This window comes from Pseudorasbora parva, chromosome 11 (assembly GCF_024679245.1).
Source record: "Pseudorasbora parva isolate DD20220531a chromosome 11, ASM2467924v1, whole genome shotgun sequence".
Lineage (NCBI taxonomy): Eukaryota > Metazoa > Chordata > Actinopteri > Cypriniformes > Gobionidae > Pseudorasbora > Pseudorasbora parva.
Genome location: NC_090182.1, coordinates 31506960 through 31530870, shown reverse-complemented (window position 1 = coordinate 31530870; position 23911 = coordinate 31506960). Strand labels below are relative to the sequence as shown.

The following is a 23911-nucleotide window of genomic DNA, read 5'->3' as shown; positions in this document are numbered from 1 at the left end:
GTGGTCCCTGTGCCGGTGGATCGTGTTCCGGTGGTCCCTGTGCCGGTGGATCGTGTTCCGGTGGTCCCTGTGCCGGTGGATCGTGTTCCGGTGGTCCCTGTGCCGGTGGATCGTGTTCCGGTGGTCCCTGTGCCGGTGGATCGTGTTCCGGTGGTCCCTGTGCCGGTGGATCGTGTTCCGGTGGTCCCTGTGCCGGTGGACTCCGTTCCGGTGGTCCCGAGTCCGGAAACGGCCTGGAGGGCTGTGATGGGATGCTTTGTGGTGGCAGTCCTGCATGCGTGGAAGGAGCACAGGGCTTTATCCGAAGCCCCGGAGGCAGTTCCGGTGGTCCCAGTTCCGGTGGATCGTGTGCCGGTGGTCTCAGTTCCGGTGGATCGTGTTCCGGTGGTCCCTGTGCCGGTGGATCGTGTTCCGGTGGTCCCAGTTCCGGCAGATCATGTTCCGGTGGTCCCAATGCCAGCAGATCGTATTCCGGTGGTCCCAGTGCCGGTGGATACTGCTGGACTGGAGAAGTTTCCCCAACGCCCTGCCTGCGCCGCTGAGGCGCCCTGCTCTCCCTGCGCCCCTGAGGCGCCCAGCTCTCCCTGCGCCTCTGAGCAGTCCTGCTCTCCGTGCGCCGCTGAGGCGTCCTGCTCTCCGTGCGCCGCTGAGGCGTCCTGCTCTCCGTGCGCCGCTGAGGCGTCCTGCTCTCCGTGCGCCGCTGAGGCGTCCTGCTCTCCGTGCGCCGCTGAGGCGTCCTGCTCTCCGTGCGCCGCTGAGGCGTCCTGCTCTCCGTGCGCCCCTGAGGCGTCCTGCTCTCCGTGCGCCGCTGAGGCGTCCTGCTCTCCTTGCGCCCCTGAGGCGTCCTGCTCTCCGTGCGCCGCTGAGGCGTCCTGCTCTCCGTGCGCCGCTGAGGCGTCCTGCTCTCCGTGCGCCGCTGAGGCGTCCTGCTCTCCGTGCGCCGCTGAGGCGTCCTGCTCTCCGTGCGCCGCTGAGGCGTCCTGCTCTCCGTGCGCCGCTGAGGCGTCCTGCTCTCCGTGCGCCGCTGAGGCGTCCTGCTCTCCGTGCGCCCCTGAGGCGTCCTGCTCTCCGTGCGCCGCTGAGGCGTCCTGCTCTCCTTGCGCCCCTGAGGCGTCCTGCTCTCCGTGCGCCGCTGAGGCGTCCTGCTCTCCGTGCGCCGCTGAGGCGTCCTGCTCTCCGTGCGCCGCTGAGGCGTCCTGCTCTCCGTGCGCCGCTGAGGCGTCCTGCTCTCCGTGCGCCGCTGAGGCGTCCTGCTCTCCGTGCGCCGCTGAGGCGTCCTGCTCTCCGTGCGCCGCTGAGGCGTCCTGCTCTCCGTGCGCCGCTGAGGCGTCCAGCTCTCCGTGCGCCGCTGAGGCGTCCAGCTCTCCGTGCGCCGCTGAGGCGTCCAGCTCTCCGTGCGCCGCTGAGGCGTCCTGCTCTCCGTGCGCCGCTGAGGCGTCCTGCTCTCCGTGCGCCGCTGAGGCGTCCTGCTCTCCGTGCGCCGCTGAGGCGTCCTGCTCTCCGTGCGCCGCTGAGGCGTCCTGCTCTCCGTGCGCCGCTGAGGCGTCCTGCTCTCCGTGCGCCGCTGAGGCGTCCTGCTCTCCGTGCGCCGCTGAGGCGTCCTGCTCTCCGTGCGCCGCTGAGGCGTCCTGCTCTCCGTGCGCCGCTGAGGCGTCCTGCTCTCCGTGCGCCGCTGAGGCGTCCTGCTCTCCGTGCGACTCTGAGGCGTCCTGCTCTCACCGCACCTCCCTGGCGCTCCCTGCACTGACCGCACCACCCAGGAGTCCTGCTCTCACCGCGCCTCCCTGGCGCCCTGCTCTACCCATGCCGCCCTGGCCGCCTGAACTCTGCGGGCCGCCCCGGCCACCTGAACTCGGTGGGCCTCCCGACTTCGGCGGGCCGCCCTGGTCATTCGAACTTTGTGTGCCACCATGGCCTCCTGAACTTTTTGTTTTCCTTGTCCCTCCCTTGTTTGCCCCTCCCTTGTCTGTTCCTTCCTTGTCTGTTTCCCCTGTCCCTCCCGTCCCGCCCTGGTCTGTCCCTCCCGTGCCCCCCTGGTCAGTCCCTCCCGTGCCCCCCTGGTCAGTCCCTCCCGTCCCGCCCTGGTCAGTCCCTCCCGTCCCGCCCTGGTCAGTCCCTCCCGTCCCGCCCTGGTCAGCCCCTCCCGTCCCGCCCTGGTCTGTTTCTCCCATCCCTGTCCCTAGTGGAGCGTCTGGTAGCCGCTCCTTAAGGAGGGGGTAATGTCACATGCCTGTCCTGTTTTGTGTGCACATGTGGGTTTTGTCATGTCTCCGGTCTACTGTCAACCCCGCCCTTCTTGTTATCTGATTATTGGTTAATTTGCCCCACCTGTTCCCTCTTGATTTCTTCCCCTTATAAGCTCCTTGTGTTTGTCAGTCTGTGTTGGATCCTTGTGTAATGTCTGCGTCTCCCGTTCCCCCAGTGACTTCTGTTGGTATGTTTTGAGTTTTAGTTTATGTTCTATTATGTGTTTTGCCCCCTCGTGGGTGTTTGTTTTGTATTTATGTTTTATTTGTTATAAATATATATCCTTTTCTGCACTTGAGTCCTCGCACCATTTCCTTTGTCTGTAACGTGACACTATAATGAAAGTATTTTCCATACCCCTGCATTATTGCTGCTGCTGGCAATCCAACGTCTTCTGGTATTTTCTCTGGCCCACCAGATGTGAGTGGGCAGAGTTAGTGAAAATAGCGTTTGCCAATAAGGGGGCTATTTGCTACTGCAATAAACACAATGCAGCAAAATCTCTAACAATAGACATTTTATGCCGTGGTAACAATTCATGTCATAATACCGACCATCACTAGTTATTTTATTATACATTTTTAATACTACAACTATTATTCTATTATTAATATTATTATTAATTATGTAAAAATATAGTCTAGTCTTTTTGTTATTTAATGTAATTGACATATTATTAATTTATTACACTGAGGGTGGATACAATTTTTGGTGGATGAAAGAGGTCTTTTTCAAGTAACCAATAACCATAAAGTCTTTTTTGTTTTTTACAGATGAAGGACTGGTGTCATCTGCTGCTCTCGGCTGGAACTGCTGCTGTTTTGCATGCAGCCTAAACAGCACCCATGCACACTATGGCAACAATCGGTCCATGCTCAGATGCAGAGGACCTGTTGGCTTCCATCCACCTCGAGAGATATCTGGACCACTTCCGTCAGGCAGGCTTTCTCCTCGCCCGAGACTTCTGTCATGTGGACAATGTCGCTCTGAACAGGGTGGGAGTCACTGCCACCGGCCACAGGAAGCGTATCCTCAAACTGGTCGAGCACATTCAGCTGATCTGTCAGCATCAAAGGAAAGAGCCCTTGCTAGATCGCTGTAATTCAGAGTCCGCTATTCACGAGGTAACCCCTGTCAATGTGGAGCCTCTTTCTACTTCAAGACATCCTGGCAACTCTTTAGAAACCTTACATAACAGCTCTGCCCCGAATCTTTGTGCACAAGTGAAACGCTCACTCTCAGAGCGTACCACCAGTGTTGTAAAGCCTATACCAAAACCAAGAACTGTCTTTCACAAACTAAGAGCAGAGACGTTTTCTTTAACAACACAGCATGAAGTGCAACCTTGTCGAAAGTCATCTCAGGATCCACTTCTAATAGTTGCAGAAGATTCATCCTCTACTGCGTCCAGTACAGACACCATTGAAAAATTTACTTGTGAACCAGGTTTGAGTAATACCACTTCAAGCCCAGATACTGGTGGACCCTTACCCCCGGTGCCCCCTAGGTTAAATCGAGGAATACCCCCATCCACATTCAGGAGAATGTCGGACCAAGAGCATCTCAGTACCCCACCCCTCTGCACCCCACCTGAATCCCCCTCTAGTTATCAGTGCTCTCCTTTCACCAACACACCCGGTTCACCTCCAAGTCCTCCCTGCTCAGGGCTAGAGATGGTCTCTAATGAAATCTACTGTGGCACTTTACCAGGCACTCCACATGTGTTTTGGAGTCGCTCTTTACCCGTTCCTCCTCCACGGGTCAGCCCATCCACTGAAAATCATAGGTAAACCATTAAATCTGAATTTAAATTTAGATTTTTTTGCTGAGCATACCATACCATACCATTTAATTTGAAAGATTATTTTTGATTTTATGACTATCCCACCACAACTAATTAAACTTTCTCATCCTATAGCACTTTAGAAAAGTCCAACTCAACTGAAACACCCAAAAGCACGTCTGGTAGGTTTATTAACACACAACATTTTATGATTTACTCACCTGAAATGTATTCCTACTTCCAGAGATGGGCATAAATACATGGAAATGTATTTAAAATACAAATACAAAATACTGTGAGGAAAATGTATTTAAATACAAATACAAAATACTGTGTGGAAAAATGTATTTAAATACAAATACAGTATTTTGTATTTTGAAAATACACCAAATACATGTGAAATTGGCAATTCAGTGAAGGTATCCATATTAGGCTGTAATCTATCTGGGCCTATTCTGAAGGCCAAAAAGCATTTAGATGTGTGCAACTGCTTAGAAACTTTTGTTTTCAATTTGAATTTGAATTTCCTTTAGCGGCAGTTATAATAACACAAATTACGTCAATAACTCATTCGCCCTCACTTCTTTTTCCACTCCAACATTCCAATTATTCCTGCCCACTAAAAGCTGCACAGATATATGTGATTACCCCAATAGGCCTATCTTTGTAAATGATTTAGAAAAAGTTCCATCGATTCACATTTTATATTATTGCTACGAATCTACGATATGTATTGTCATATGATATCACTCATCCCTAACATGCAGTAATGTTAATACTTCAAACACATTTGACAAGCTACTTTAATCAACAAGTAGTATTGACCATGACATCCTCACCTTATTCCAACAATTTTGTAAAGTTGCCGATCCAAGGCTGGGTTGTACTAGCCTAGAAATCTAGACGCACCCTAGCGGCAGCAAATCTAATCTGCCACGAGTGCCGTCTAGCAACTCTCAATACACTTCTGAGCTGTAAAAACCAATCTCTGGTCGGGCCAATCACATCGTGTATAGAGTCGGTGGGCGGGGCTTAACATAATGACGGCAGAGTTGCGTTTGCGTGCTTCTAGTAAACACAGAAGCTGGCGAACAGCGGTCTTTCGAATCAGCTTTGGCCGTGACTTTGGAAGACTTGAGTTAAGCTTTTCTCTGAGAAAAGAACGAAGAACGGCACTGAAGTCATTCTGAAGAAGGGAAGATGTGTTCGGAGTTTAGCCGACCGGATACGGCGAATGTTTAATCTATCAATGAGCTCCACTTCACGTTGCTCTTGATGGTTGTAGCGCTATCCTATCGCGTGCAGAGGGAGTTTGAAAGACAACCGTTTATCCGCCCCTCGGATTGAGCTGTCTATGGTGAGTTTCCAGACCAAACATCTTGATGTGGGTCTGGCTTGTCAGGCTAGGGTTGTACAGCTGCAGCTCACCTGAATGAATGTTGGGGGGAGGGGCGTGTCTGGTCTGAACTAGTAGATGCATGAAAACAGCTCCTGATAAAGAGGTTGCCTGGCTCAAAGTATTTTGAGTATTTTGAAAATACAAAAATACTCATCTTAAATGTATTTAAATACAAATTACATTCGATTTTTTCCAAAGGCTTTAAAATACAAAATACAAAATAGTATTTTGTATTTCAAATACGTATTTTAAATACATGTATTTGAAATACTGCCCATCCCTGCCTACTTCCTAACATGTATGACTTCCTTATCTTTTTTTCTGAACAATGATATTTTGAAAAGAATTGTGTGAAGGAACTCTCTCTTTCTCTGACATGGTTCCAGTGCAGGTTCTCGGGGTAGTGTCTGTTCTCTAACCATTCTGCTCATTTCTACTGCAGAAAAGGAGGTTCCATTGTTGTGCCGAATTGTTTGACCCACCGAATTATGTGACCGTAGTAGGGGCTGTACTGAGCTAATCCTACCATCACTACATTTTGTGTACGTTCCCATAATTCATTGGGTCACAGAATTTGGTTTAACAATAGGCAACTCCCTGCCAAATTATTACCCCCATCTTTGAAGCCACTACCTGCTTCCGGGATGTGCAATGTTTGTTTAGTTTTTTTGTACACTGATTATAGCCTAGTTATAGTCACATAAACAACACATTGCAGCATTATGTCTGTCATATATTATCACATTTTTTTTTGTGCATATTTCATCCGACCAATAAAAGAAAAGTGTTTTTAATACAAAAAAAGTCAACCTTCAAATAATTATGTTCAGTTATGCACTAAATACTTGGTTGGGAATCCTTTTGCAGAAATGACTGCTTTAATGCGGCGTGGCATGGAGGCAATCAGCCTGTGGCACTGCTGAGGTGTTATGGAGGCCTAGGATGCTTCGATAGCGGCCTTAAGCTCATCCAGAGTGTTGGTTCTTGCGTCTCTCAACTTTCTCTTCACAATATCCCACAGATTCTCTATGGGGTTCAGGTCAGGAGAGTTGGCAGGCCAATTGAGCACAGCAATACCATGGTCAGTAAACCATTTACCAGTGGTTTTGGCACTGTGAGCAGGTGCCAGGTCGTGCTGAAAAACAAAATCTTCATCTCCATAAAGCTCTTCAGCAGATGGAAGCATGAAATGCTCCAAAATCTCCTGATAGCTAGCTGCATTGACCCTGCCCTTGATAAAACACAGTGGACCAACACCAGCAGCTGACATGGCACCCCAGACCATCTCTGACTGTGGGTACTTGACACTGGACTTCAGGCATTTTGGCATTTCCTTCTCCCCAGTCTTCCTCCAGACTCTGGCACCTTGATTTCTGAATGACATGCAAAATTTGCTTTTATCCAAAAAAAGGACAACTGAGCAACAGCCCAGTGCTGCTTCTCTGTAGCCCAAAGTGGCTTGACCTGGGGAATGCGGCACATGTAGCCCATTTCCTGCACACGCCTGTGCATGGTGGCTCTGGATGTTTCTACTCCAGACTCAGTCCACTGCTTCCGCAGGTTCCCCAAGGTCTGGAATCGGTCCTTCTCCACAATCTTCCTCAGGGTCCGGTCACCTCTTCTCGTTGTGCAGCGTTTTTTGCCACACTTTTTCCTTCCCACAGACTTTCCTCTGAGGTGCCTTGATACAGCACTCTGGGAACAGCCTATTCCTTCAGAAATTTCTTTCTGTGTCTTACCCTCTTGCTTAAGGGTGTTAATGATGGCCTTCTGGGCTGGGTCGGGTCTGCAGTCTTACCCATGATTGCGGTTTTGAGTAATGAACCAGGCTGGGAGTTTTTAAAAGCCTCCGGAATCTTTTGGAGGTGTTTAGAGTTAATTAGTTGATTCAGATGATTAGGTTAATAGCTCGATTAGAGAACCTTTCATGATATGCTAATTTTTTGAGATAGGAATTTGGGGTTTTCATGAGCTGTATGCCTCAAATCATCAGTATTAAAACAATAAAAGACCTGAAATATTTCAGTTGGTGTGCAATGAATCTAAAATATATGAAAGTTTAATTTTTATCATTACATTATGGAAAATAATGAACTTTTATCACATTTTTTAGATGGACCTGTACACGTATACAAACCTGATTCCCAAAAAGTTGGGAAACTGTACAAATTGTGAATAAAAACAGAATGCAATGATGTGGAAGTTTCAAATTTTAGATGTTTAAACTGAGAAAATGTATCATTTAAAGGGGAAAATAAGTTGATTTAAAATTTCATGGCATCAACACATGAAGAGTCAGAAGAGTTGGGACAAGGCCATGTTTACCACTGTGTGGCATCCTCTCTTTTTTTGTAACAATCTGCAAACATCAGACAAGTTGTTTAAGTTTATGAATAGGAATGTTGTCCCATTATTGTCTAATACAGGCTTCTAGTTGCTCAACTGTCTTAGGTCTTCTTTGTCGCATCTTCCTCTTTATGCTGCGCCAAATGTTTTCTATGGGTAAAAGATCTGGACTGCAGGCTGGCCATTTCAGTACCCGGATTCTTCTTCTATGCAGCCATGATGTATCTGATGCAGTATGTGGTCTGGCATTGTAATGTTACAAAATGCAAGGTCTTCCCAGAAAGAGATGACATCTGGATGGGAGCATATGTTGTTCTAGAACTTGGAAATACCTTTCAGCATTAATGGTGGCTTTCCAGATGTGTAAGCTGCCCATGCTACACGCACTCATGCAACCCCATACCATCAGAGATGCAGGCTTCTGAACTGAGCGTTGATAACAACTTGGGTTTTCCTTGTCCTCTTTAGTATGGATGACATGGCATCCCAGATTTCCAAAAATAACTTACAATTTTGATTAATCTGACCACAGAACAGTTTTCCACTTTGCCTCAATCCATTGTAAATGAGCCTTGGCCCAGAAAATGCATGCGCTTCTGGATCATGTTTAGATATGGCTTCTTTTTTGACCTATGGAGTTTTAGCCGGCAGCGTCAAATGGCACGGTGAATTGTGTTCACCAACAATGTTTTCTGTAATTATTCCTGAGCCCATGTTGTGATTTCTATTACAGTAGCATTCCTGTATGTGATGCAGAGGGACTTAAGCTTGGAACATACTCTGCAAGAACAAAGATATTTGTTCGTTTTCTCGAGGTGGCAAGAACAAGAACTAAGTTCGTTTTGCCCAGTACATTTCATACTTCAAGAGAAAAGCAGGTGCCGATCATCTGCATTTCTCCGCATTAACCACGCCCACTTTAAATGTATGACCAATTACATAATAATTCTCGGACACCCACAAGAAAAAAAGCTCTGCTCAGACGATATGTCGAGAAAAAGCTGCGAGAACTCCCAAACCAGGGCTGCGAGAACAAAATGATGTAGTTTTGTTCTTGCAGCCCTGGGAGCAAGAACTTTTTTCACTGTTCTTGCGGAGTATGTTGCAGCCTTAAGGGCCCGAAGATCAAAGGTATAGTTTTCCGTTCTTGACCCTTACGCACAGAGATTGTTCCAGATTCTCTGAATCTTTTGATGATATTATGCACTGTAGATGATAATAACTTCAAACTGTTTGTAGTTTTCTCTGAGAAACTCCTTTCTGATATTGCTCCACTATTTTTCGCCACAACATTGGGGGAACTGCTGATCCTCTGCCCATATTGACTTTTGAGAGACACTGCCACTCTGAGAGACTTTTTTTTTTATACCAGTTGACCTAATAAGTTGCAAATTGGTCCTCCAGCTGTTCCTTATACTTTTCTGGCCTTTTATTGCTACTTGTCCCAAATTTTGGAATGTGTAGCTCTCATGAAATCCAAAATGAGCCAATATTTGGCATGACTTTTCAAAATATCTCACTTTCAACATTTGATATGTTATCTATATTCTATTGTGAATAAAATATAAGTTTATGAGATTTGTAAATCATTGCATTCCTTTTTTATTTCCAATTTGTACGGTGTCACAACTTTTTTGTTATGGGGTTTGTACATACACATGCATACATGTGTATACACACACACACACACACACACACACACACACACACACACACACACACACACACACACACACACACACACACACACACACACACACACACACGTGCGTGCGTGCATACATGCATATATATGTGCATGCATACACATGCATACACACATACATACATAAACACACATAAATAATTTATGATAAGTTGATCTTTTTCTACTATTTTCTGTTCTGTTTCAGCTGGCACAGCATCTGCTGAGGACGAAGATGAAATGATCAACCCGTACTGTGAAACTGTTTTCCACAGCAAGCGACAAAATCAACATTCAGAGGTAGGGGACTAGAAGTGACCAAACTTAATTTTAGAGTGCATTTTCACTTTATGTACTCTGATAGGTGTCATTTATTTATGGTTAAATATGTTTAGGTTGAGAGGACCAAATGTGAGGAAAAGATTGCAAATAAAGAGGATAAAACAAGAGACCATGGGTAAGTCCAATTTTTCCACAAGAGGTAAAATTGACTCTTTCCGCTAAAGCCAGCAGAATGTTTGGTATGCCCACAGTGTTATATCCACCTGCTAATCGCATAGTGACGCTGAAAACAAAGCTATCTGGGATAAAGTGATGATGTGATCTGGGATTAATAGGATACATATTAATACTGACATTTGGTAAGAAGCAATGGTTTATAGTTTAAAAGGTGCACATTTTACTTTGTATTGCTTCAGTAGACATTTATCCACTGGGGTCGTATTGCCATTGTTTTCACTTTGTGTGACCACTTGGTGTCAATACTATCCATTTGCATTATATGGACAGAAATGAATAATTTTTCAAAAAATCCTAGTTTGTGTTCATCTAAAGAAAGTCATATATATCTGGGACAGCATGAAAGTGAGGAAATGATGAGAGAATTAAAATTGTTCGGGTGGAGTAACCTTTGTAGGTGCCTTAGTAAGCATGATTTAGCAAAGTGATTTCTGTAATTTGGTTAGAGTTATCTGAAACATTCTCATTTGTGTTTTAAAGGAACAGTTCACCATAAAATGAAATTTTTGTCATTATTTACTCCCATCTCGTTCCAAACCCTAAAACGTGCTTTCTTCCACTAGTCGGGACATTAAAATTATGGGGATACTAAATTAGTGGGGACACTAAAATTATGATCCAAGTATTTCAACTAAATATACAAATGAAATTGATTAATTAGGTCATATTTAATTCTATAAACTATCCACATCAAACTAGCCAAATCAAATTTTGTTGCAATATTGTCCTGTTTAACACTGTGAAGCCGCTTTGAAACAATCATCTTTGTAAAAGCGCTATATAAATAAAGTTGATTGATTGATTCCATGAAATGCTCACAGGGCAGTTTAGCTGAATTTCCCAGCTCCTCTTGTCTATAAAATTCACATGGGGAAAGATGCGGTCAAGTTACTATATGAAAAATAATAATTATAAAAAACTAGCATAAAATGTGTCTTTGGCTCAGATGCTATATTCCAAATATTTTTTAAATATAATATATCATAGCTATGTTTGAGGAACAGACTGAAATGTAAGTAATTTATTGAGGAAAAAAAGAAATTCCTCTAAAATTAAATTTGAGATTTTTTCAATATTTTAATGTATTTTGAAAATGTATTTATTATATGTAATTATATGAATTATATTATTAATTATCTTGAACTAACATTATTTTTCTCATCCCATTTGCATTTTTTTAAGTAATCTCACAACATCTTTATTTATGCTTTGTACAAGAATTAAACAATAAATCAGTAGGATAACATTTTTGAAAACTAAAAAAAAGCAAGACAATCTTGTATCTTCAGAAGTAGTAAATGGACAAAATCTTTTTGGTATATGTATATCAGGACAATTTTCACAGATGAGGCCTGTTTTTAGCTGTAGAACCAATAGAAAAGGAACAGCAAGGCCATTTCGTAATATGTACAGACTCTAAATCTTGTCTACAAGCAATCGAGTCTCTGAAGACTGACCATCCTATAATTGACAATATAGTGGGAAAAGTGGACTACTTAAAGAAGATAGTTTTACATTTTTTTTTTGTTCGATACTTGGCCATATGGGACTGTTTAGAAATAAACTGTTGGATAAAGATGCTGAGAAAGCCCTTCAGCTATGAATTGCAGAATGTCAGTTCTCAACATCTGATGTTAAACCCATACGGATTTTGTATTTTTCCAAAAAGTGGCAAATGTAATGGGATGAATGTGTCCATAACAAATCTGAAAACACCAATAAACAAGTAAGCTGCATTTTAGCAATCTCTATTTGAGATGTTCTGCTTAAAGTGTCATTCAGTCTACATTTTAGACTCGTCTTTTTTCGTCAACGATATTGCATGTTTATATAACGTTAGTCACAATGTAGGCTACGCAGTGGCTGTGATGTAGCCTACTCAAGTACACCAGCAGCAATATCACCCTATAGCCCAAGACTGGTTTCCCACTGAAGCTAAGCAGGGCTGAGCCTGGTCAGTACCTGGATGGGATACCAACTGGGAAAACCAGGTAGCTGCTAGTAGAGGTGTTAGTGAGGCCAGCAGGGGGTGCTCATCCTGTGGTCTGTGTGGGTCCTAACACCCCAGTATAGTGATGGGGACACTATACTGTCAAAGAGCACCGTCTTTCGGATGAGACGTTAAACCAAGGTCCTGACTCTCTGTGGTCGTTAAAAATCCCAGGATGTCCTTCGATAAAGAGTAGGGGTGTACCCCCGGCATTCTGGCCAAATTTGCCCAATGGCCCCTGTCCATCATGGCCTCCTAATAATCCCCATATAATGATTGGCTTCATCACTCTGTCTCCTCTCCACCATAAGCTGGTGTGTGGTGAGTGCTCTGGCGCAATATGGCTGCCGTCGCATCATCCAGGTGGATGCTGCACATTGGTGGTGGTTGAGAAGATTCCCCCTTCTATATGTAAATGCCCTTTGAGTGCCTAGAAAAGCGCTATATAAATGTAACTAATTATTAATTATTATTATTACTCTGAAATACAAGCATCATAACACATCATAGGCCTACTTCAGTTCCCAAAAATATAAATATATAACTTATATTTTTACGAAATGAATAGCTTTGTCAAATTACTTTAGTTTTAACTTATATGGTGGAAGAGGTGACGTTTGCTAGAAAGATCAAGTGAATGATCTGTAAGCAATGTATCTACGTTTGTATTTTGTAATACAAAATAATATTAACCTTTGTCATTAGACACACTATTTAGTTTTGTATGGTACTTGGAGTTTCCTATTGTTACTGTACTAGCATCTTGCCTCATCTAGACATCTTGCGTTCTCTCTAAGAAACTTTCAATTTAATCAGAAATTGTTTAAACAGCTAGTCAATAAGTGGATAAATCACTACTTACTGCTTGCAGGAATTTAGTTGCACTTTTCTTCAGTTTAAGACGCTGAGCGAAGCTTGTTTGAAATGGGCCGAACAAACGAACGATTTTGAATTGTTGCGGTATCCGATTATAATAAACTGTTGACATATGAAAAGTCCTCACGTCTCCTGCACAGCCTGAAAAAATGTGTCATGAGAGCTGCCGTTTTTGCTATCCTCAAGTGTCTTGTTTACCTGCAGTCCCGATGATTCGCTCCCATTCCCGCCTGACAATAAACATGTTTGGACATATGCAAATGATCCCCAACGCTTGCGTCACGGTTGCCGTTATGTTGGTGTTTTTGATTAATGAGATTTACATATGAAGTAAGAGGCAATGGCGTTTGAGACTAACAGTATGTGATGTACATGCACTGTACTTGTATTATTTCACTATGGCAAGGTTTATTCAATTTTTCATTCTAGGGCACCTTTGAGACTTCTCTCTATTTCCTTAGTAAAAGTTACTCTCAGCAGCTTTGTGAATAGAAAACTTGTAACTAAGAACTTTTGCTGCTATTTAGGAAAACTCTTAGTGGTAAGATAAAATGTTTTGTTAATACGGCCCCTGTTTACTAAATCTGGCCCTTAAAGGGATAGTTCACACACAAATGAAAATGATCTCATAATTTACTCACACTCAAACCATCCTAGGTGTATATAGCATTCTTCTTTTAGACGAACAAAATATGATATATAAAAAAAATTAATAATGGCAGTGAATGGCAGACCAAAATTTGAAGACCAAAAAAGTATGTCCATCCATTATAAAAGTGCTCCACATGGGGGTTAATAAAGGCCTTCTAAAGTGAATCAGTGGGTTTTTGTAAGAAAAATATCCATGTTTAACACTTTATAAAGTAAAATATCTAGTTGCCAGTGGACCACCTTTTGTATTCAACCTACGAAGACTCTCGCAAAATATTTGCGCTACGTCCGACATCGTCACGTCAATCACGCCTTTTTGCATAGTAATATTACTGTACTTAATATATTTTACACCACCTCCTCCTCCTCATCCTCCCACAGGCAGAACAATCACTCATGGCTCAAGCGTCTTGATTCTCCAGGCTACTGCACTGTGGGTGAACCCACACTGGCCTCCCACTCGTTCCCCCTTCCTCATAATCTCTGTACAAATGAAGCAGATGAGGATCACATCTCTCCCTATGCCAGCTTCACCTCACTGTCCGAGCGGGTGGCACCTATCCTCAGCGGCTGGCTGGACAAGCTCTCTCCTCAAGGGTACGCCCCATCGGGGCTGCTACTCTCCTCTCATCTCTGCGTCTCCTGCACGCTCCTCAATGGCTGTTTCTGCTCCCTGTCTGTCCTCTCTGGCCGGTTTGTCATTACTTCATGTCTTGTGTCTCCTGCTGTCTCCTGTCCTCTGCTTGACATCTTCCAGTGTCTAGATTCACTTCCTCCTTTAACAATTTCAGAAATGGGATCTTTGCAATGTAGTTGTTTTCCTCTGACGTCATGTTTGTACCTCTGTTATAGAAACTATGTGTTCCAGAAACGATATGTGAAGTTTGATGGGAAGAACTTGATGTACTATGGTAGTGAAAAGGTATGATTGCAAATAAACAGACTCAATGTCATCATGAATTTGTATTATTAAAGGGATCACATTATACATTCATCATTCAATACTTGAACCACTATTAATATCAAGGTTTTTACACCAGAACAGTCATAATATACTCTACCGTTTAAAAGTCATATATGCTCACCAAGGCTACATTTATTTGATCAAAAATACAAAAAAACATTTATTTATTTAACTCTTTTGCAGAATTATAAATGTCTTTACTGTCAATTTTGATCAATTTAATGCTTTCTCAGTAAATAAAACTATTAAACTGTTAATAAGGAACGCTAGTGTTTTTCCACCCTCTCTCTGAATTGCTTTTATGTAAACCCAGTCTTTGCATGTGTGTGGGCACTTTGCTACAGGTTTACTGTCAAATATAGTTTTAACCGCCCTTACTCCATCCTGAACATTGAATAGTGTGTTAAACAGCTGAACAACTCTGAATGGATGTTGTTGATGTGTAAAGGCCCTTTCACACCAAACACAAAACAGGAAAGCTGAATGAATTGAAGATGAATTGTCTGTTTACACTAAGTGAAACCTATAGTCATTAAGCTGAATGAAAAACGAATTGCCAGAACAATAGACCGTGGTGATCGACAACCGAATTCATGTGGGTGTTGAACCTTTCAGCTCAGCTGGTCTGGTAAAAGTTACACTATTTAATCATTTAAGGTTTGCAAGTTAAATTCAATAAATCATTTTTGGGCTAGGTAGAATGTTTTGTGTTCCCACTGTTACAGTCCAGTACAATCAACTAATTCATCATGATATATGACCCCTTTAAGCGCTTCACACTGCCTGAAGACCTTCAGAATATAAACAGTTCCTACATTCCATTGTGTTTTTCTGCAGACGTCACATATGTTGGTACACTGACTGCTATTCTTAACTCAAATTGTCTCTTTCTCCCAGGATGCTTATCCCAAAGGTGTGATTCCCTTAGCTGCCATACAGATGGCCCGTGTAGCCAAAGACAATAAATTTGAGGTTGTGACAAATCACAGGACGTTTGTGTTCCGAGCTGATAATGATGGTAAGCACAGCATTTTTTAACAGATAACCTCCTTTTTCTACATTGACATTTATGCATTTGGCGGATGCCCTTAGCGACTACACTTAAGGTATTCAGTTAATTAATTTCCTGGGATTCAAACCCATGTACATACAAAGTTCTTGTTGTGTTCATATTGTATTGCAAAAACTGCTGTTGAGGTGGAATATGGGTAAGGTTGGGACATGTTTGTTGGTATTGGTAGGTTAAGGACTAAGGAAAGACTCAACAGTGTAATTATAGATGTAATTACTGAAATTACATGCAGGCATTTTTTTAAATAAAAACCTGTATGCACGCAGTTCCTGGGACTAATTGGTCCGGGTGATTTCGGTGAAATCGTGGCTTATGTAATAACATTTAAATTAATAAAAAAAAAAAAGGGCACTGGATTTTGTCTTATGCATTTAAGCTTAATAAAGCCTGAAACTCGTTGTCGGCCCATCGTCATAACTTTCCAATTCCCACTGGATTTTGTCCTACGCATTTAAAGGAGTACTTCAGCCCTGGGAAGATAAAACTGTATTTAAACTGGGTCATTAATGTAGTAGAAATGTGAAATTATTTTATAATTTGGTGCTTTCTAGACTGAGAAAAGACAGAAAATGTATTTTTGTCTCATGGAGATGAAAGACAACAATTCCCAGACTGCTTCGCTGCCCTACAAGGCCACTCCCAAAGCCACCGCTACTAGATTACTGAATCACTGACCACTTTCCCACCACGACCACGTTCATTTTCATAAAATCAGTTCAGTTAGAGAACAGACACTACAGTTAAAAACTGAACATGTCTGTTCAATATGTGATTTAGCCGCTGAGGGAGTCTCACAGCCCAAAACGCTGCAGGAGTCACATTGACAGTCATGGATGAGTTTGTGATGAGAGCTGAGGTAAACGCGTCCGCGGCATTCACAGCGCATGTTCAGTCTGGTGCGTTTTCAGTTCATGCCTTTGAAAGCTTAACTTTCATAGGAATTAGTTTGAGAAGTTGAAAGACTCCATCTTTTCTCTGCTGGCCGCACCGTTTCCATGAAAGCCTGAGGCTGCAGCTGCGAGCTGAGTGCTGCGAGTGCGATCTCCATCCCTGACGCGCGAGTTGAAAACATGCAGAACTCTGCTGGCTGTAGTCTTTAGCCTCTGGCCAACAATTCCTCTGATGGCGCAAATTGACGATATTTGCGTCATGGGAGGTATTTTTCCACAAATAAAATGCATAAATCGCTTGTCTCAGGGGGATATGGGGGGGGGGGGGGCACAATCATTCGAATATATTTCAGGGTTTCTACTGATACAAAGCCATATAGTACTAATCACTAAAGTAACCCTTTATGCGAAATAAAGCTATTACTGTCTATTACTGCACCCATTGCAATAAACTTTTAAAATGGTGGTTGAAATAAAATGCTGCATGTACTCAATGCAGCAATAGTAGTATTGAATACTTTAGAAAAGTGTTTTGCTACATACTGGAAATTTAACTAGGACAAAATAAACATTTTGAACCTTCTTTATGTCTTCTTGCAGTCCAGAGGAGCAAATGGTGCTGCATTTTGCAGGAGCGGGTCAAAGAACAGCTGGTTTTTGGCCGTCCACGTTTTGGCCCTGGCAGTCACTGCCAAAAGAGTGGCTTTCTGGAGCTCAAAGGAACCAAGTCAAAGATCTACACAGCAATTATAATGGAGCAGATCTGGTTGTACAAGAGTGAGCAGGTGATTAGTAAATCATGTTATACTTAATCATGTTATAGCCATTCTACTCTAGATTTAGGACCAGTGATTTGCTTTACCTCTTTCTTCTCTCAATAGAACACAGTTTGAAAATAATTTTGAAATTTCCTATAACATATGTACAATACATTCAAAATAGCTTTGTTATTTGCACCTTTGTGGTTTGATTGCTAATCCTTACATTAAGACTGACCTTTTGTGATATGTGTTTTACAGTGCTTTAAAAATGGGATTGGAATTACTGTAATTGAGGCCAGAGGTGCTACAATTCGTGATGGGAAGGGCAAGAGCTTTGATCTCATTACACCGTATAAAACCTTCAGGTAAACAGTTCTAGTCATGCTGTGCTTCTGTTAAGTAGCTTGTATGTGTTTACCCTCTTAAGTGATTTTCAACACTGCAAAAACATTGTTTAATGTGTATTCTCTTAAAAAGAGTCATTTTCTCATGCACAGTTTTGCAATATAATTTATTAAATAATTATTGCAATATAAAATAACATGTGATTTATTCCTGTGATGCAAAGCTGTATTTTCAGCATCATTACTCCAGTCTTCACTGTCACATGATCTTTCAGAAATCATTCTAACTTGTCCTCATAACTGAAAAATGTCCTCATAAACCACATTTATAGTGTAATACCAATGTAATACCCATGTAGTTATACAAATCTGTGTCCTCATAAACCACATAAACAGGCTCACACACACACACACACACGCACACACACGCACGCACGCACACACACACACACACACACACACACACACACACACACACACACACACACACAAACACACGTCATGTTTCCATGTTTTATGGGGACTTTCCATAGGTGTAATGGATTTCATACTGTACAAACTGTACATCCTATCCCCTTACACTGCCCCTGCCCCTAAACCTACCCATCACAGGAAACATTCTGCATTTTTTCTTTCTCAAAAAAACTCCTTCTGTGTGATTTATAAGATGTTTTCCTCATGGGGACCTAAAAATGTCCCCACAAGGACAAGGATTTCGGATATTGCCATCTTTGTGGACACGCACGCACGCACGCACGCACGCACGCACGCACGCACGCACACACGCACGCACGCACGCACGCACACACACACACACACACACACACACACACACAGAGTTATGGAAATAAAGTCAATTTGATCAGTTCAATTTTACTGTAGACTTAAAGAAAGCAGTGAAGTCATTCACAGGTCACCATGCCAGCCCAGAGACAATTAATAGGATCCTTAAAGGCCGAGCATTAAGAGGGTTTTGTGCACACTTGCAGCTTTACGGCAGAGTCGGAGCGAGAGAAAAGGGACTGGATGGAGGCCGTGCAGGAATCTATAGCAGAAACACTATCTGATTATGAGGTGGCGGAGAAGATCTGGTCCAACAGGTCCAACAAGATCTGCGCAGACTGCAAAGCCATCAATCCAGACTGGGCGTCCATTAATCTCTGTGTGGTCATCTGCAAGAATTGCGCAGGTGTGTGTGTGACCGATGTGGTGGTGTGTTATCATCTCGTTGGTGTTTATAATTCAAATTTATAAAGCACAGTGAATTCTGTTGAATATGACTAGAAATTAATTAAAAGAGTTGGTGTGAGAAATTTAGCATTTCCGGGTAATGGCAGTGCAGTGTCTTGGTTGATATACAGATGGTACTAAGAGTATCTAAGCTCATTTGAGAGTTCATATGAGGTAAAGTGCAGATAAATGTGGCTCACGGCACCATATCAGGAAGTCTTTATGGGACAAACAGAATGAATGGTGCATGGAGAGTGATGTGGTGCCTCTTTTGTTCTGTCTGCCTGCAGGCCAGCACCGAAGTCTTGGCACAATGGTGTCGAAAGTGCAGAGTCTGAAACTGGACACCAGCGTGTGGAGCAATGAGATTGTTCAGGTAGGGGTTGCTGTGAGTTTTTGTGTGAAAAGATCCTTATATTCCAGTTATCAGGACTCCTGGCGATTTTACTACACTGTCTTTTAGAAATAAGGCCAAGATGACCCTTATCTTTATATGTTCTAGCTCTTCATAATGCTTGGCAACGACAGAGCAAATGAATTTTGGGCAGCCAGACTTTCTGTGACTGAGGAGCTGGACTGTGATGCCTCCCCAGAACAGCGAAGAGAGTTTATCACCCACAAATACAAAGAAGGCAGATATCGCCACCCTCATCCCAGTTTCAGCAGCCAAGAGGAACTTCTTAAGGTAAAGGATAAATCCCTTGCACTTACAGGGGACAGATTATGAAAAAAAAGGAGATTTCCTCCTTATTCCTCATGAGGTATTGACATATCTATTTAACAACTTGATAGATTAGTTATTGTCACATTTAAGAAAAGTTAACAAACCATAACTGATTTACATAAGCCCCTTTTACACTGCACGTTGGACCCGCAATATTCCCGGAACATTGCCGGGTCGCCTTCTGTGTGAAAGAAACCATGTCCCGGAATTGATTACCGAATTGAACCCCGGTCGGGGACCTAGTATCATTGCGGTGTTCGACCCGGGACGAGCACTATGTGAACAAAAGCCAAAACTAATGCCGCAACGTGTACGTAGTTATCGTGCGACTCCTAGAGTTTGTTTTTTCAATAATACAACCCTGCAGTGCCAGAAGAGCTAGTCGGTGTTTTAAACGCAGAGAGTGTTCGTATACAAAAGAAACTAAAATTAAACAAGCAGAAACGTGCTCATTCTGGACACAACACGAGACCACAAAGCTCCTTACTATCCGCGCTGAAGCTAAGGTCGCTCGCCATTATATGTCACATCCGGATGTCACGTGTCAACTCGATCCGGGACCGTTACGGGTTGTGTGTGAAAGCACACATATTACGGTATTTCGCTGGCAGTGTGAATGGACCAAATCTAGAGGCCCGGGAACAAATGCCGGGTCGGATTATCCGTGTATTTGCCGGAATCGCAGTGTGAAAGGGGCTATATAGATGTTTTTTTCTTAAAAAGTACAGATCCTCTAAAGGGACCCTTTGCAAAAATAAAAAAATATATATACAGACTTGTGTGTGCACACACAACACTATTGCATGTACACAAACTTTTCACGTATGCTCTGTATTTATTTATTTATTTATTTTTTTGCATGCTCACACGTTACAATTTCCGGTTTATGTATACTATAAGCTATTTCCTTTGTCACTGCCATTTTACTATGAAGAAAAATACAGGATTTGCATGAATAAAGATCTCTTTGCTCAAAATGTGGCTTTTGTTAAGGGCAGTAGAGCTCTGAGCATGAAAAAAAATATATATACATAAAAAACAAAAATGTGTATATATATATATATAGAGTTAGCTGTGACTGAAGCCTTTGTGTAAACAGTGTACAGATGTACATAGGTCTTTTGCACAGATTACAGTAAGGGAATGTTTTGGTCTGATGTTTTCAGTGCCACATAACCTCAACACCTTTGCACAATAAGTGCATTTCCCTTTCCTCTTTTGCAACAGACCCTTAATTTTGAAATGCACATGATACTTCCTTTAGTTAGAGCCACTGTGAACTATAGCAGAGGCTATTTCTCTGTGTAAAAGCTTTACTTAAAAAGAAAACTTTTAGATCAGTCCCCACTGGGGCAGTGAGGACATCCTGTCTTAATATAGCCAGATCCATCTAAGTATTATGCCAGCGGTCAAGCCAAGATTAGTGTGTATTATTCTTTCTCAGGACTTTACCAAGGCTTTATCATTTGTGTATTCAGGCTACCTATAAACCCCCAGAATAAGCCATGGATGTGCTCTGAATTGTAAATAATTAAGAAAGCTAAAAGGACTGCAGTGAATAGATGGATTTTTGGAAGAAGCTTTGAATGTCCTTTGGCTAAATGTGCTATTAGCAGTGCATTTGTTTAAGTGTTTGTGTGCGTATGTGGTCCCCCTGCAGGCGCTGTGCACTGCTGTGACCGAGCACAACCTGCTGAAAACAGTCACTCAGATTTTTGCAGAAGCTGAGGCCGTTCGACTCGCTGACACTAATGGAAATGTTAAGCGTCTGTCCCCACATTACTCATACACACAGTCTGCAGGTATGATGGAGTCGTTTCCAGTACTTTACTACTGCCATATTTATTAAAGGTGAAGTTTATCATTTAAATGGTACCAAACGGAACTATAAAAAAATAAAAATAAAAGTTCTTTTTTTGTTACTCTGTACTTTGGAAAGCCTTCTAATTTTGGCTCTAGCTATTTTTTTTAATTATTATTTCTATATAGTCTAATCTATTGTTTGGACACACTAATCAATTTCCTGCAGTAAACAATTTTAATCAGTTTATTACAGGTAATTAATTTTAAACAGTTTACTACAGGTTATCCTGCCCCAAACACAAAGCATTGGTTGAGCCATCAGCTAAAGTGCCACGGAAAAGTTGTAAAAACACTTATATTTACTCTAGAAGAAAAGATCTGACATAATTCAAATGATATTCTTTACCTTTAATATATGAAACATCTAATATTTCCTCTTTAAGTGAAATACAAGAAGTGTGAAGTATCATACTGTGATTTTCTGGATTCAGATTCTTGTGTTTATGATGAGATCATGCAGCCCATCCTGTACTCCGGCTACCTCTACAAGACAGGCTCTTTGAACAAAGGGACATTATCCCGCAGGACCAGAGACGGTAGGCGAAAACAAGCCTTGGCAGTGATTTAGGAGACGAATGTACCTCTTCAGTAAAAAAAAAAAAAACAGCTGTCCAGTATTCACACATCAAAATGTGCATTCACTGGGTATTGTTAAGGCACTAAGTAATTAAAATAATTACAAAAAGTTTATGGTAAGAAAGAAATTAATACTTTTAGTCAGCAAAGATGGATTAAATTGATCAATAGTGACAGCAACATAATTGATAACATTATAACATTTTACTACGTCAAATAAATGCTGTTCTTTTGAACTTTTTTCATCAAATAATCCATAAAAAATATTAAAAGATATTAAGTAGCACAACATAAGTAATATCAAGACATTTTTCTTCAGCATATTAAAATGATTTCTGAAGGATCATGTGACACTTAATTCATCTTTACCATCAAAGGAATAAATTACACTCTTGCTCAATAGTTTTTGATCTGTACGATTTTTAAAAGAAGTCTCTTATCTTCACCAAGGCTGCATTTTTTTTTTTTAATAAAACATCCCCAAAACTGTGAAATTGTGAAATATTTTTAAAATAATAAAATAACTGTTTTCTATTTGGATATATTTTAAAATGTAATTTATTTCTGTGATGCAGAGCTGAATTTTCAGCATCATTACTCTAGTCTTCAGTGTCACATGATCGTTTAGAAGTTATTTCAATATCTTTTGATGCTCAAGAAACATTTATGATTATTATCAACATTAAAAACAGTTGTGTAAAAAAATTTTTTTTCAGGAATCTTTGATGAATACATTTTAATTAATTTACTTTTTATTTTAACAAATTATTTTACATTTTAATAAATTTTACAACATTAGAGTTTTTTTATTTTTAATAAAATAAATGCAGCCTTGGTGAGCATAATAGGCTTCTTCTAAAAACTTTTGAACGGCAGTGTAGATTTAGAAATATATTCATTATTTCATATATTCAATATATTCATGTTTCATTCGCTATTTTCGATTGTAATAATATTTCACATTATTAGTGTTTTCACTATATTTTTGAGTCTTGGTGAACATGAGATTTAAAAAGGATACATTAAAATGATACAGTGGTCACCTGATAACCACATGCTCACTGATTCAGAACAACAGTTGTCTTATACTGACATCTAATATGAAAAATACAGAAAAAATACTTTTTGCACATTTAATTACTACTCATATGCATCCAGAGTATTATATTATGCTGTTGAATTTTAGTTTGTTTAAATTGTTTGTTTTCATTTACCTTTTTGATTTGACTTTTTTCAGCAGATTTTCAAAAGTACTGGTGTTCAGTAGAGAAGTCTATTCTCTTCTATGAGTCGGACCGATGTCATGAGCCCAGTATGAAGATCAATGTTAAAGACATCATCTGTTTAGGAGTTAACAGGCCAGATTCCAGCAACAACAGCGGCTTTATTGACAAGTGGGTATCACTGCATAACAGAACATCTTTCAGGACATTTAAAAATGGTCATTGTATTTTACATCATAACATATGTAAAAATGTGATTCTTGTTGTTCCTTTCAGATTTCGATACACTTTTGAACTTTACTTAATGTCTGATAAACTGATCCAGTTTGGCTTGGAGACTTCAGATGCGTTGCACAGTTGGGCGAGAGCAATAGGGAAGGTAAATATTAATCAGTCAAGCTGTGCTTTATGTGTACAAGAAATATCTTGTCGCTTCAGTGCGTTAGATCTCACCTCGGTTTTGATCTTTGGCAGGCCACCACACCTCTCAGCTGTCACTGCCTGCTGGCGCGAGAGTTCGAGCGAGTGGGCGTACTGCGCTACAAGGCCATGCTAGACCCGCAGTGGAAAGAGGGCTTCTTTGTTCTGCAGAAGTCAAACCTTTTCTTATGCCCTGGAAATGATGGCGCCGCAGAGGATATTATAAACCTGAAACACCTACAGGAACTCAGTGAGTCTGTTAGCTGAATCACTGTGACACTGATACGATATTTCAGAGAAAATAATGCTGCTAAATGTGTCCTCTGGGATTAATAAAGGAGCTATGTTC

The 23911-nt window shown here is 41.7% G+C and overlaps 1 protein-coding gene across 3 annotated transcripts in view; it reads left to right on the top strand.

The window, feature by feature from the left end:
- Positions 1–23911, top strand: part of arap3 (ArfGAP with RhoGAP domain, ankyrin repeat and PH domain 3) — a 52673-nt gene that overhangs the window by 14705 nt on the left and 14057 nt on the right. For 2 of the 3 annotated variants that reach the window (XM_067457793.1, XM_067457794.1), the window contains 17 exons: positions 3021–4033; positions 4166–4212; positions 9668–9759; positions 9855–9916; positions 13877–14092; positions 14348–14417; positions 15357–15477; positions 17022–17206; positions 17441–17547; positions 18516–18715; positions 19047–19132; positions 19259–19441; positions 21141–21282; positions 21775–21879; positions 23157–23313; positions 23419–23521; positions 23617–23812. In XM_067457793.1, the coding sequence (XP_067313894.1) occupies positions 3093–4033; positions 4166–4212; positions 9668–9759; positions 9855–9916; positions 13877–14092; positions 14348–14417; positions 15357–15477; positions 17022–17206; positions 17441–17547; positions 18516–18715; positions 19047–19132; positions 19259–19441; positions 21141–21282; positions 21775–21879; positions 23157–23313; positions 23419–23521; positions 23617–23812 (3013 nt within the window). In that variant the 5' untranslated portion in view covers positions 3021–3092. The remainder of the gene's footprint in view (positions 1–3020; positions 4034–4165; positions 4213–9667; positions 9760–9854; positions 9917–13876; positions 14093–14347; positions 14418–15356; positions 15478–17021; positions 17207–17440; positions 17548–18515; positions 18716–19046; positions 19133–19258; positions 19442–21140; positions 21283–21774; positions 21880–23156; positions 23314–23418; positions 23522–23616; positions 23813–23911) is intronic. The other variant, XM_067457795.1, reaches the window with a different exon arrangement.